The 13341-nt window shown below is 42.3% G+C and overlaps 2 protein-coding genes across 7 annotated transcripts in view; one reads left to right on the top strand and one right to left on the bottom strand.

The window, feature by feature from the left end:
* SLC39A6 (solute carrier family 39 member 6) overlaps positions 1-1118 on the bottom strand; it is a 41669-nt gene extending 40551 nt beyond the window's left edge. Inside the window, exon 1 of the mRNA XM_044657853.1 lies at positions 438-1118. Within this exon, the coding sequence (XP_044513788.1) occupies positions 438-1118 (681 nt within the window). The remainder of the gene's footprint in view (positions 1-437) is intronic.
* An 11890-nt stretch (positions 1119-13008) lies between these two features.
* Positions 13009-13341, top strand: part of ELP2 (elongator acetyltransferase complex subunit 2) — a 70142-nt gene continuing 69809 nt past the window's right edge. For all 6 annotated transcript variants that reach the window (XM_044657851.1, XM_044657852.1, XM_044657848.1 and 3 more), the window contains exon 1: positions 13009-13146. In XM_044657851.1, coding sequence (XP_044513786.1) covers positions 13009-13146 — 138 coding nt within the window. The remainder of the gene's footprint in view (positions 13147-13341) is intronic.

Genomic DNA, 13341 nt, shown 5'->3' with positions numbered 1-13341 from the left:
ATGATTTCTTCAGTTTGTTGGGAAATTTCTGGACATTCCCAGAGATATTGTTGTGAGTCCCAGAGCTTGGCTCTGTGGTGTGGTGTATGTTTATGACTATGTGACGGTCACAAGAACTCTTGTCTCCCTTGTCCTGATTAAAGATTTATTCTTTGAAACTGCTTTAGTGGTACTATGTTTTTCCAGGTTGACAGTAGTAATTTCTATGTTCTGTTGATATGCTTGCCCCAAAATTCATTAATTAAAAACCTTTCTCTGTCTACAGTAAAAACAACTTTTTTTCCTTGTAAATGGAAGTTTAAGAGTCATAAAAAGGATCAAACTTGGGTGAAACTAAGAAGTAAACAGTTTTCTGAGTCTCTTCTAATGTTAATGTCCACGGTGGTATTCCATTTAGAACATGTTTAGTTAAAAACAATAAACAAAATTAATCTTACCTCCTGGACATTTTGATTGGAATACTTAGAATTTATAAAACTTCCTCCTTGGTCAGATCCATTCAAAACTGATTCATTTGTTTTCTGGCTTGCCCCCAAGGTCAAACCACTACTCTCTGTAGTATTCGGTGCCAAGGAACTGTTTGAATCTTTAGGTGAAAGCTTCATTTTTTCATGTTTGGCAGTCTTTAGGAAATGAATTCCTTCTATGGCAGTGCTGTAAATGGGTGTAGTCATCTCACCAACACTGTCCTTGATTAAAATGCTTGGCTGCCTCTCAATATTTTCTGGTTTATGTAGTCCTTTAGTCTGGCTATTTCTAGCATCCTTACTTGTACCAACAGATTCATGATCTGGGCACAAAGTTTTCCTAAGATTTTTATTTGTGGTAACATGGTGATGATGATGGTGATCATGGTCATGATTTACATGTATTCGCTTAGTTTTATCAATGCCTATATTCTGAAGCAATTTTTTAAACCCTTCAACTGTCAAGGAATTATTCTCGCCATATCGATGGAAAAGTTGCTGAAGATGCTGCCGCTGAGTAACAAGTGCCAAATCAACATTAATACTAGTTGCCCAATTGGGAATACTTTTTTCTGTTTCCATCCCATGATGGTTACCTAATACTGATAAGACTAATGTGAAGAGTAGAGTCACAGAAAATGACTTCTCCATGGTAGTTTCCTATAAGGGAGAAAAAATATCATTACTCTATGGTAACAAAATAGGAATGGGTTTCAAAAATCACATGCTTGAAAAACAGTATTCAAATTAACACATATTTATTAAGCACTTACTTTGTGCAAGGTACTTTAAGCCCATGGGGATACAAAGACAAATTAAATCATCCCCAAAGACTTTATATTCTATTTGGGAATAAAACATAAAAACTTCAATGAATATTGAAGTATTACCTTGGCTTACTTCTTTTCATCCTACAAAGTGAAACCAAGCCTTCCGATTCTAGGCCACCCCCACCCTCCAAATCCTGATCTATCTAGTTAGCTAGTAATCTTTAACTATTATATGGGGACCAACACATGACACAAACAATTAACAAGAATTTATTGAACCTCTGTGTCCAGTACTATTTGATGGTATGAGGAATATACAAGTAATGTAGATAAAGTTTTCAATCTACCTGGGGAAATTACCATGCATACTAAAGAATTGTTAGGTACTAACTAGATTTAGTAGTATTAATTTATTATAAGTACACACACACACACACACACACACACACACACAACTTATTATTAACAACAAAGTTACACTTCATAACCTGGAGTCCAAAGATAGATTTTGAGAGGCTTGTGAACTTGGAAGGGAAAAAAGTATCCTTTTATTTTTTACTAACTTCTAATTCAAATTTAGCATTTCCCTCAATTATGAATGTAGACAATGTTTTACTGGCAGAGGGTCTAAAAGCTTTACCAGACTGTCAAGCTGACCTATGACAAAGAAAAAAGAGTAACCCCTCCTCCCTAGGTAAAGGATAGAATGACATGCGTGGACCTTGAAAAATGGGTAAGATATAGATATGTAGAATGAAGACAAGCATTGCAGGAAAAGCAACCAAAAGAAGAATTTGATTTGCAAAGGGAAAAAGAAGTAGAATTTAAGTGAGGTGCTCTGCAGGTAGGGCAAAGAATAAAAAGAAAGAGTTGGATGGGTAGAGAGACCTTTGAGAGCATTAAAGGCCAAGGAGAATTTTGCACTTACTTGGGCAACAGGGAACACTTGAATAGGAAAGAGAAATAATAAATGCAGATATTTTAAGATCGTTAGTCTTGATGTGGTTTGTGTGATCAGTTAAACTGTAAAGGGTGGTGGTTGGAATAGCTAGGAGAGTATTTTAGTGGTAAGTCCAGCTCAAGCTAGGTCTTTCCTTTTTTCAAAATGCAGAAAGCAGACCACTGAAAAGATGACCAAAAAAAAGAAAAAGAAAAAAGCAAACACTTGTCTTGGAGCACAGAGAGGATATTTATATTCATTACTCTGAATCCCTACCTTTTCACAAGCTCCCCAGCAAACTTGGAATTTTCTTCCTCCTCCTCACCTCCACCTTCTTATTCCTTTAAAGACTCAGCTCAAATTTCACTCTCTATAGGAAACTGTTCCCTAGTCTCTTCTTTTTTTACCTTCCCAGAAATATCTTCCTCCTGAATCTGCCTCTGAATTTTAAGGCATATGCATTTTATGTAAGTAATTTTTAAGTTGTCCTTCCCACTAGAAAATGAATTTTTGAATTAGCTTTATTTTGTATTTCCAGCTCTTAGCTCACAGTAAGGGTTTAATAAATGCTCATTATCTAAAAGGATTAGAGAAAAGAAGAGCCTTGAAAAGAGCCTTTGAAGAAAAGGGAGAAGTGCAGAATTATCTGAAGAAAGATCAATGATAGATAAAAACCAGTTTCAACTTTTAGGATATTAAGCAAATACTCTTAAGACTGACATTTCCCTTCCCTTCCAGACTGATGAAGGCAGCAACAGCTTAAATTCAGAACCTAGGCAAGGCCCTCCCCCCCCAAATCCAGCTACTCCACAACTTTCTCATTACAATACAATGATATCCTAGCAAAAACTATTTTACACTAAAGAGTACTGCCTCTTCCCCTTTTTACCTCCAAAAAACACACACCTACTCTATTCACATAAGGGAGAAACATCCTCCTCCAACTTTCAAAAACTGTTCAACTTAGGCTATCCCTCAAAAATCTCCCTTTTAGAGGATTAACACCTCTCCCTTACTGAATTCAACAAAAATTAAATACCAACTCCAGTGGATGGAAAGTATGTTGGGAGTCAGGAAAACGTAGTTTCAAGTCTTGCCTCTGACCTGCACTAATTTTGGGACCAAAGGTAAGGAAGTCACTTAACTTAGTGTCTCAAATTTAAGACTTAAGTTATAGATCAGCTTCCAATGCAAAGAGTAGTAGTTTCCGCAAAGGGGGGGGGGGTGGCTGTTCAAATTACAAGTCCTGAATACTTCCCGAACATCCATTCCACCAATAAAGTGCAAGAAACCATGCTAACTGCTCGAGATAAAAGCGAAAACAGCCCTAGAACTTATATTCTTCTGGGGTCAGGTGTAGGGAGGAACAAGAATCAATCAGTAAGTCTTCTATTAAAGTGCCTGCTATATGCCAGGCACAGTGCCACACCTGAGGACACTAATACCAAAAATGAAACAATTGCAAATCACAAGGAGGTGGACACAGAGAAGTACTACTTCATTCAACAGATCTGTTATACCACTCAAGTATCCCCGGTGATGGTGCAGCTTGTAGTCTACATTCTATGAGGACAGGAAAAAATACGCACATTCACATGAATGTATACGTAATATATATCTACATATTACTACTTATTGCATAGATACATTATATAAAATTCATATTAGTATATACAAAATTGTCAGTAACCTTCCCTGTGCTGACTGACTGAGTGGACTGTCTGGTCTGTTCCCTCAACTGTGAAACAAGATTTTGAGGATAAATCCTCAATCATTTTTTAAGCCAAGGGATCCCAAGTTTTCAAATACATAAAATGGGATCACAAAAGAAACCAATTAGATTGACAGTGTTATCAAGATATTGAATAGCCCTTACACGGACCCCTGGGTGAAAGCCCTTCGAAGTAGACATAAGACCTCGAAGGTTCCTACCAGCTTTCCAGGAGATGACTGGATACACCTAAGATAGCCTGCTCCCCGGCGCCCCTTCCAATTCCAGCTGTGCTCAGCGGGCGGGGCCGCTCCCAGGAAACAAAGCAGCGTCTGCAGAGCGAGGTAGCCACGCGAACCACGTTCCTCTTCCTCGCTGGAGCCCAGCCCCCAGCCGCGCTCCCGCCCCCTCCCCAACCTCGCACCTCTCCCCCCTTCCCACCGTTCTTCCCTCCTTCCCTCCCTCCCTCCCTCCGCTCCGCGGCTCTCAGCCTCCCAGGGCCCCGCTGTCCAGGTGAGGGGCTCCGTGCCGAAGGCCGAGGCCGGCCGCTCACGGCGCTCACGCTAGCTGGACAGGGCCGGAGGGGCCGCCTTTCATCTCAAGAAGGGAAGGTATCCGAGCCCCTGGCGGGTTGCCCCTAAGGTCGCAGGTCCCGACCCACGAGGACAGTCCCTCACCTGCGGCGTCCGGCCAGCGCCGCGGCCGGCCCCTAGCTGCCCGGACCGGGGCTCGGCTCTGGGGCATGCGCAGTGCAGCCGCTGCGGTCCTGTCTATTGCCTTCTCCGGGTTTTAGCAGCTGCCGAAAAGATGCGCAGCAGGAGCTCCAGCGAACCCGGCTGGCTCCGAAGGGGGCGGGGCTGAAGAAAATTGTCTTTCTAATTAGCTGGGACCGCCTAGCTTCTCTTCCTCCCTCCTCCTCTCTGCCCCCAGGGATGGATGGATGGATGGATGGATGGATGGATGGATGGATGGATGGATGGATGGATGGATGTGTGTGTGTGTGTGTGTGTGTGTGTGTGTGTGTGTGTGTGTGTGGTGTGTTGCGTAAGGCAGGAGAATGAAAAAAAAAATACTCGGGAAGTCGTTTCATTCCCAGGAAATTGAGGGAGCAGCTCTCTCTGGTTATTTTAATCTCATCAGATCTTGGTCCAGCTCCAGCCTTCGGAGTATACTCGCTGACCTCACTATCTCGCACCCACGCCTTTTCCTATGCCCCTCGGGATGGCTTCTACGCCTGAAACCGAGTCCTCTTCTATGGCTATCCTTATCTATTCGGAAGCTTCTGATCTTATCACTGCCTCCGGGGAAACTCTCCTCAGTTTCCTTCTCTGACACTCCTCCTACTCCTAGTCTAAGTGGTCTTCGGTGTCTCACTGGGTCCTGTTTCTCTGTTACCCTGTAAATGTGGAGTCTCCCCAAAAACTCTCTGTGCCTGCTTCCTTTCCTTTGGTAACATCATGCCTCATTAGTGCATCTATCTCCCTTATAAAGATGACTACCCAAATTATAGAATTTTACCTTTGAATAGATCTTAACAGATGGCTTAGTAGAAGGCCTTTATACTGGGAATGGAGGCCTGTACAAGTCAAACAACGCCCAAGATTGCATAGCTAGTTAGTTTTGTTCATCTTTTGGAAAAAGACCAATGACATCAGGGGGTGATGTCTTAACTTGCTTGGTAATTGGATTTAAGTGAGGCAGAGATGCATAAAGTCTTCACTGTCTTTTCCAGTCATCTAAATCCAATGACAAGACAAAAGTCTGGACAATTGAAAATGCTCCAGGATGAAGTGGATAATTTTGGAATCTTCTTTGGTGTCTGACCACCCTCTAAGTGCTCCACAGTGCCCACTTCAGGAACTTCATGACAATTTGTTTTCATCTGTCCAATGAGGTAGTCTTCACTTGCTGGGGAATAGATAGATATCCCCCTAAGTCACAGAAGGGCATAAGGCCTGTGGGTTACTCTCAACCTGGCTTAACCCTTCTGGGGTATGGCTGTTTTACAGCTTCTTAGAGCCACAAGTGAGTTGAATGACAGGTATACACGAAAGGTGGGTGAGCAATCCTGAAAAGGGTTCAGTGAACCCTTGTACCGGAGGCTATAGTCCTTCCTAACCTCCCCATAAATTCTAGAAAGATCTAGGACTACAAATAAAGATTTCCTGACTTCTGATCCTGTCATCCCCCAGCTTTGGTTCCCTATTTCTGTTCATGTTAGTACCATTCTATTTCCCCAGGTTCAATTCAACTCAAAATCAACCCTTATTTCTTTCTTTGCTTTGCTTTCTCCACACCAGTGGTGTCAAACTCTTTAATAGAAAAAGTCATTAATACATTATATGAGGATTCTTGTGGCATATTGATTTGATTTTTAAATGTGACATATTGTATTTTTATTTCTTTTGTTAAGTATGTCCCAATTATATTCTGGGGGTTCTGGGAAGCATTCTGAACCATATATGGTAGGAAAGCCCTCTGTTTGACACCTTTGCTTTGTATCTCCAACCTTTTCCTGGTATTCAGTCACTAATCTATTCTTGCTCCTTGAGTCAGTTAAATGGTGCTGGGGCTAGGACTCTGGTCTCAGATACTAGTTGTATGTATTCAGGGTAAATCCTCTGTCTGCCTGAGTTCCTTAACTAGAAAATAAAGATAATAAAAGCACCAACCACCCAGTGTTGTTCTGAGGATCAAATGAGATAATATTTGTAAAGTGTTGAGTACAGTTTAGCACAAAGTAGGAACTTAGTAAATGCTTCTTTTCTTCCTTGTAATTTCTATTGTTACCTCCCTAATTCAGGCTCTCATTCCCACTGAAAACATGCTATTGCAACAATTACACTATGGTAACAATCTATATAGACTCCCAACTTTCAGTCTACAGAATCACAGAATTTGAGATCTGGAAGAAAATTCAATAGCCACCTAATCCAACCCCTACTAAAAAGAATTTCCACTACACTATATACCTGACAAGTGGTCATCAGGCCTCTATTTAAAGACCACCCCAGCAAGAGGTTCATGACTACCTCTCATGGCAGATTTTTTCACACTTGCACAACTCTAATTTTTAGGAAAAATTTTCACAATATCAAGCCTAAATTTGCCACTGCAATTTCTACCCTTCTCTTGTTGTTCTGTCCTCAGGGACCATAGAGAATGAATCCAATCTCTTTTCCATGTGATAGCTGTCAAATACTTAAAGGCAGTTATCATGCCCTGCTGCATTGTTTCCTTCTTCCTGGTCTCTTTTAGGCTAAACATCCTAATTTCCTACAGCCTATATAATCCAGATGACAAAGACTCATCCTTTATAACAAAGGTGTCAAATAGATCTGCTGGCCATATTCAATTGACAATACTCTACAGTGCCTCAGAACCAGATTAAAATATAATTGGGAAAAATTTAACAAACTATAAATACTATAAAATAAAGATCATGTTAATAAGTAGTCTTCTAAATCAATATGCTGCCTATGTTAACTTCGAAAAACCACAGAAACTATTTAAATAGTCATAAAACCACTCTTTAACCAAGAGAAAGGGGGAACAGGGCTGATTAGGCCTCTAAATAGAGTTGAGCCTTATGCAAAGTGAACTCTGTTTGCTCTGCTCCCAGACCGAATGGGAGTGCCACCTTGCTAGAAGACGTCTCCAAGGAACAAAGGAAATTGGGGAACTTATATACCATTTGGGAAGATCCCAGGGCTGGGAAAGATGATTGACATTATACTGGTAAGGATGGGATTTACAGTCAAGCTTGAGAAAGGAATCATAGCCAGAGGCTAGGGTGTAAGGGGAGGGGCTGCTTACAATGGATACTAAAGGATGATTCCTGCCCAGGTGTGCCTTCCTAGGAAAGGGTCTTTGATACCACAACCCAAGACAAAAGGGTATTTAGCTTTTACCCTAGGTTTCATTACTCAGTCTGCAACTACTAGTCAGGGATTCCCTTCAGGGTGGATTCTCCTGGGAACCGGGAATAAGCCCAAGCTTTGGGGGTCTCCAACCTACAAGCTATTTCTAAAACTTGGGGTACATCAGATCTCACTAGGCCACAAGTTTGGGGTCTCTAGATTCCACATTGACACCTGCATGAACTCTTATATACAGCTTAGTAGCCCCCCTTTTCTATTTGAATTGGACAACACCCCTCTATACTATTGTCGACATGGAATCTAGAGACCCCAAACTTGTGGCCTGGTGAGATCTGATGAACCTCAAGTTTTAGAAATAGCTTGTAGGTTGGAGACCCCAAAGCTTGTGCTTATTCCCTGTTCCCTGTTACCTTGAGAATCCACCCTGAAGGGAATCCCTGACTAGCAGTTGCAGACTGAGTAATGGACCCTAGGGTAAATGCTAAATATCCTTTTGTCTTAGGAAGTCTTCCCCATTGTATCAGAGACCCTTTCCCAGGAAGACACATCTGGCCAGTGTTGTGAGGAAGATTATTACTTAGTTATTAGCTTAGTATTAGTATTAGACCTAGCAGGAATGGCTGGAGAATTCCAAGATGGAATGGGGTAGCAGGAAGTGGCTCTTGCTTTGAGAAGGACTCCATGGTGGGAGTTACATGTAGTAACTGATTCCCTGGGAGACCTCAGAGCTAGTGGAGTTGCACACTGATTCCCTGGGATCCTGGAGTGTGGTGAAGGCTGGAAGCAGAGGACATCTATCCTGCACGACAGCACTGAGTAGAGTGTGATCTGTGATCTGGTGGACAGCTTGCAGACTTCCTCTCCCTACTGGGCTACTTTGGACCATCAGTTCTGGAGGAGTTGGTTCCTGGCATCCTGAAAACATCTCTGGACTCTACTGTGAGGATTCCCACTCCAGTACTGTTATTCTCTGGGCCCTGCCTGGCTTAGGTCTTAGATTAGTGTAGATAAATCCCTCCCTTGACCCTGTGGTTTGCCCTTAGTTTGTAAGTGTAGAATCCCTTATTCCCATCCTTTATTATTGTTTCCCTCAATTAAATTGTTATAAACTTTTGCCTTTTACTTTCTGGCCTCCATAGGCCTAATCTTGATACTGCAGAGTGGCAGTTGGGCCAACTGCCACATCAGTAGCAGTCACCTCCTTGGCAGTAAAACCTGGTCTCCCTACTTTGTTTGGTCCTGTCTATCTGTCATTCCTGTCCCCCTCACCTCATTGTGAACCCACAGATAATTTAGTTAACTTCCCTGGTAATCTTCCATTACAGCAGGAACCATCCTTTAGTATCCATTGTAAGTAGCTCCTTCCATAGCTCAGCGAGTAGATCGGAGGACTGTAGATCCTTAGGTCACTGGTTCCATTGTGGCTCAAAGGAGGATCCTCATCCAACATGGTGGCACTCCCACGGGGTCTGGGACTAGAGCAAGCAGAGTTCAATCCTCAACTCTGCATAAGGCCCATGGCGCGCCTCTGAGTGGAGGCCTTATCAGCCCTTTCCCTTAATTAGGAGTGGCTTTTATGACTAATAGTTATGTGTTTTTTTCTAAGTTAACAGTTGTTAAGAATTTTAAATGACAGAGAAGTTTGTGTGTGTGTGTGTGTTAGAGAACCTTTGGAGACACAGAATTTATGATCAGACATTTGCTTTAGGAAAAGCCTTTTGGCAATTGAGGATAGATAGCAGAGGGGAGAGAGAAGTTAGCTAGGCAACTAGCATTTATTAAGCACCTTCTATCTGCTAGACAATGTGCTAATTGCTCCCTATTTCTCCAAAGAGAGAAAACTCGATAACAACTATGTACAAATGTTGTGGGGGGCTTGAGGTGAACCCCCGAGGTTCATGAAGGGTACTTTTTACAAAGATGCAAGATTCGGAAACTTAGCTTAAAAAGAAAAAGAGAAATTTATTAATTTACAAGGTAATGTTGAATCCGGCCAGGAGGACAGCATAGGTGGAAGACTACCTCCTAGGTGGAACAGCATAGATAGAAAGCTGTTCCCAGCTGACTTCAATTCTGAAGTCTATACTCTTTATAACAGTGAAGACTTGACACTCTAAAGTGGTATGCACAGGGGTGAAGTTTGCCTGAAGACATAGGGGGTGACCCTCATAGTTTAGATGACAGATTGACAACTTGATGATAACAAGTAGGTGTATCTCTCTTATCCATCTCATATATTTAAAGGATGATCCAAGGAAGATAATTCTCTCAGGGTCTTATAGGAGTTATCAAATGTTTTGGGTTAGGAGTCACAAGGATGGAAGGGAGCAAAGGAATTCACCTGCTTATAGTTTACCTGAAACACTTTTATAGTTTTGGGGGTTTAATGCCCATGCCATAAACAAGGTGCATACAGGATAAATTGGGGGTAAGAAGGCACTAAGATTAAAGGGTGTAATGGAAAAGTAGATATGTATATGTATATGTATTTTCTGCATTACAAGAGACCTGGGAAAGGCTTCCTGCAGGTGAGACTAGTTGAAGGAAACTAGGGAAGTGAGGAGGAAGAGATGTTGTATGATTGAGAAATTAATTTGTTATTCCCATTATTAGTTATTAATATCTCAAGGGAATAGTAAGTTGGGAAAGCTGGTCCTCAGCCCCCATCCATTTCTCTTCCAGCTGGAAGAGTTTGTTTGGGAATTTGTCTGGGGCAGGTTTCCCTGACAGACCCAATGAACAAATCTTAAGTACCAATCTTAAATACTTTTTTGTTTCAGAAGTCTTTTCCATTATATTTGAGGTTTCTTCCTGATTGTCAAGTCCAAAGGTTTGACATCAGCCCCTCCCAGATAATCCAGAACTGAATTCTTCTTCTTTTTGTATAATATTCCTGTCCTTTATTTCTGGATTAAAATCTTTGTCTCCAACTTTTTAACAATTCTTTAAAATATTAAATTGATTTAATGGGTCCATTGTAAAAGCTATTCAACATTCTATCTAAAATGTTAATTTGAGGGAAGGCTTGAGTGTGTAAAATGTGTATTCTGTGTGTAAATCTATTGTATTTTTCTGTAAGTCAAGAGTCTTTCTGTAACTCAAGAGTCAGTCTGTCAGTTGGTCTTGGGGACCAACTGTATATCTCTCTTTCTCTTTGTATAAAATTTTTTTGGGCATTGGTCTTAAGGTCAATGACTTGAGGCAGTGCCCCACATTTCTCTCTCAATAAATACATTCCATTTGAATTGATGGCTTCCCATTTCCTTAGTTAGTAGTTAAAGAGAGTGTACTTTGAAATTTTCAAGGCCCCCTTAAATTTCCACTTCACACTGTGGAAATTAAAATTAATATGTAAAATACTCCAAGTATTATATTTAATAAGATTTATTAATAATAACCAGCATAAAAAGGCTAAAGTAAAAAAGGAAACTAACCCAGTGGAGCTTGTGGAGAAGAGGAGAGAGGTGGAGCCTCAGAACTTATACAAAGGTGACCACACAAAAGTGAACAAAGGGAAAAACATTCTAAGTAATATAGAAAGGAATTTTGGGTAATGTAGTTTTAGGGGTTCAAGATATTTCTAATTATACAAAACAGTGAGGAGGGAGAGTTTCAGGTGGGGGAAGGGACAAAGGGGGCAGCATGAGAAAATTCTTGGAGTTGTCAACATGAATTCTGGAAGTCCCAAGTTTGCCCATTTCCCTTGAAAACTTGCCTTTGGGGGAAGTCCCAGACCGACTTTGTCTTAGACTGAATTAGGGATCTCCAAGTGTCCATTAAGTGACCTGAATAGGCATAATAGAAATGCTCAGGCACCCCTTCTAAGTTCAGCCACTCCCTGATACCCCACTCTGCTACATCCTCTTTCCTAAGCCTGCCTGTAAACTGTCAGTGTATATTTGCTGTATTTAATTCCTCAAAAGGCATATGATCCCCAAGGTCTATTATTCTTTGGAGAATCATCTAGCATGATGATCCTCTCAGAGATACTCTCCGGAGGCCCCAGGATTTGACTGTGTGGTATTTAGACCGTGGTGGCTGAATATTGAGTCTCTTGGCCTGATTAAAGATTTGATTTTTTTGACTACTTTAGTAGTTTGTGTTTTTCCAGGTTGACAGAGAATAGAGATGGAATCCATTTTCAAAGATCAGCAAGAAGGATTCCCTGGATGGCATGGGTAGTGGGGGAAGGAAGGAGTATGGTGTAAGAAGACTGGAAAATAAATCAGGGTACAGGTTTTCAAAGGGCTTTGAATGCCAAATAGAGGATTTTATAGTTGATTTTGTGGGTAATAGGGAATCACTCGAATTTCTTGAGTGGAGAAGGGAGTATTTGGAATGATCAGATCTGTGCTTTAATTCTAATGCTTTCCCTCTTTTATTTTCGATTTTTCCTGTAAACTGCTTGCTTTGTATATATTTATTTGTATGTTGTCTCCCTTCTTGGATTGTAAAGCTCCTAGAGGTCAGAGACTGTCTTGTCTTTTTGTCTCAGTGCCTGGCACTTAGTGGGAGCTTAATAAATGTTTATTGAATGAATAAATGAATGAATGAAAAAGTATCTATCCATCTAATCTATGCATCCATATATCTCCAGTTGGTTGGATTTTACAACAGTCTTCGGGAAAAATGGTTAGGTTCTCAGGGAGTGTGGTGACTGGCTTCTGTAAATGAAAAGCATGGGACGGTAGCAAGAAACGCTGTAGAGGAAGCAAGCTCTGGTCCCCGAATAGCTATGCGGTGTAGGAGTGAGGAGCTGTTGCCCTCAAAAGCAAGAGAAAACAGGTCGTGGGTTTGGATGAGAAAGGTGAGGAGCTCAGTTTTGGATCCGGATGGTAAGCTTGAATCGCCTGCGGGACATCCCATGCATGGGGTTCCAAGACAGGAGTTAGCTTTGGAAGATCCTTCCAGTCCTGACTTGACGAGTACCGAAATTTCTCTAGAACGAAGTGCTGTTTTATAGGAGAGGAAAGCTCGGTTGGTGAGGCGAGCTGACTGTACCGCAAAGTCAGTAAAGCATTACGGCCCTATCCCTCCCGGCCTTTCCTCAGCCCAATTCTCTCTTTCCCCGGCAAACTCTAAAACCCGGGAAAGCTGTGCCCAGTGCCCGGGAGCGGCGTGCCTGCCAGATGCTCTAAGTGCAGGTGGGGCACTGCCGCAGAAGAGAAGAGATGCGACTTCCGATTCTGCGACAGGAAGTGCTCCTCCTGGGCGGAGCCATCGCTCCCTCCTCCGCAAGATGGCGGCGCCCGTGATGGAGACGTGTCACGTGTTCTGCAGTGCGAACCGGGCGCGGGGCGCCGTGCGTTGGGGCCCCTGGCCCAGGGGGCTCCTGGCCTTCGGGTCCTGCCGCTCTGTGGTCCTCTACGAGCCGCAGGTGAGAGACTGCGCGCCTCCTTCCACCTCGTTCTCCTACCCCGGGGACCGGCCCCCCCCCATCCCGTTCAGTTCGATTTATGTTAAGGAACTACTGTGTGCTTTGCAGCTTGGGCCGGCCTTGGAGCTTGGAGGAACCTTGGGCCTCCGTGTCTTTACCGTCTAGTGTTTTACGAAAATTCCGCGGCCTCCCCCT

This window comes from Gracilinanus agilis, chromosome 1 (assembly GCF_016433145.1).
Source record: "Gracilinanus agilis isolate LMUSP501 chromosome 1, AgileGrace, whole genome shotgun sequence".
NCBI classification, from domain to species: domain Eukaryota; kingdom Metazoa; phylum Chordata; class Mammalia; order Didelphimorphia; family Didelphidae; genus Gracilinanus; species Gracilinanus agilis.
Note: the sequence above shows the minus strand (reverse complement) of the source record. Positions and strands in the feature narration are given on the sequence as shown.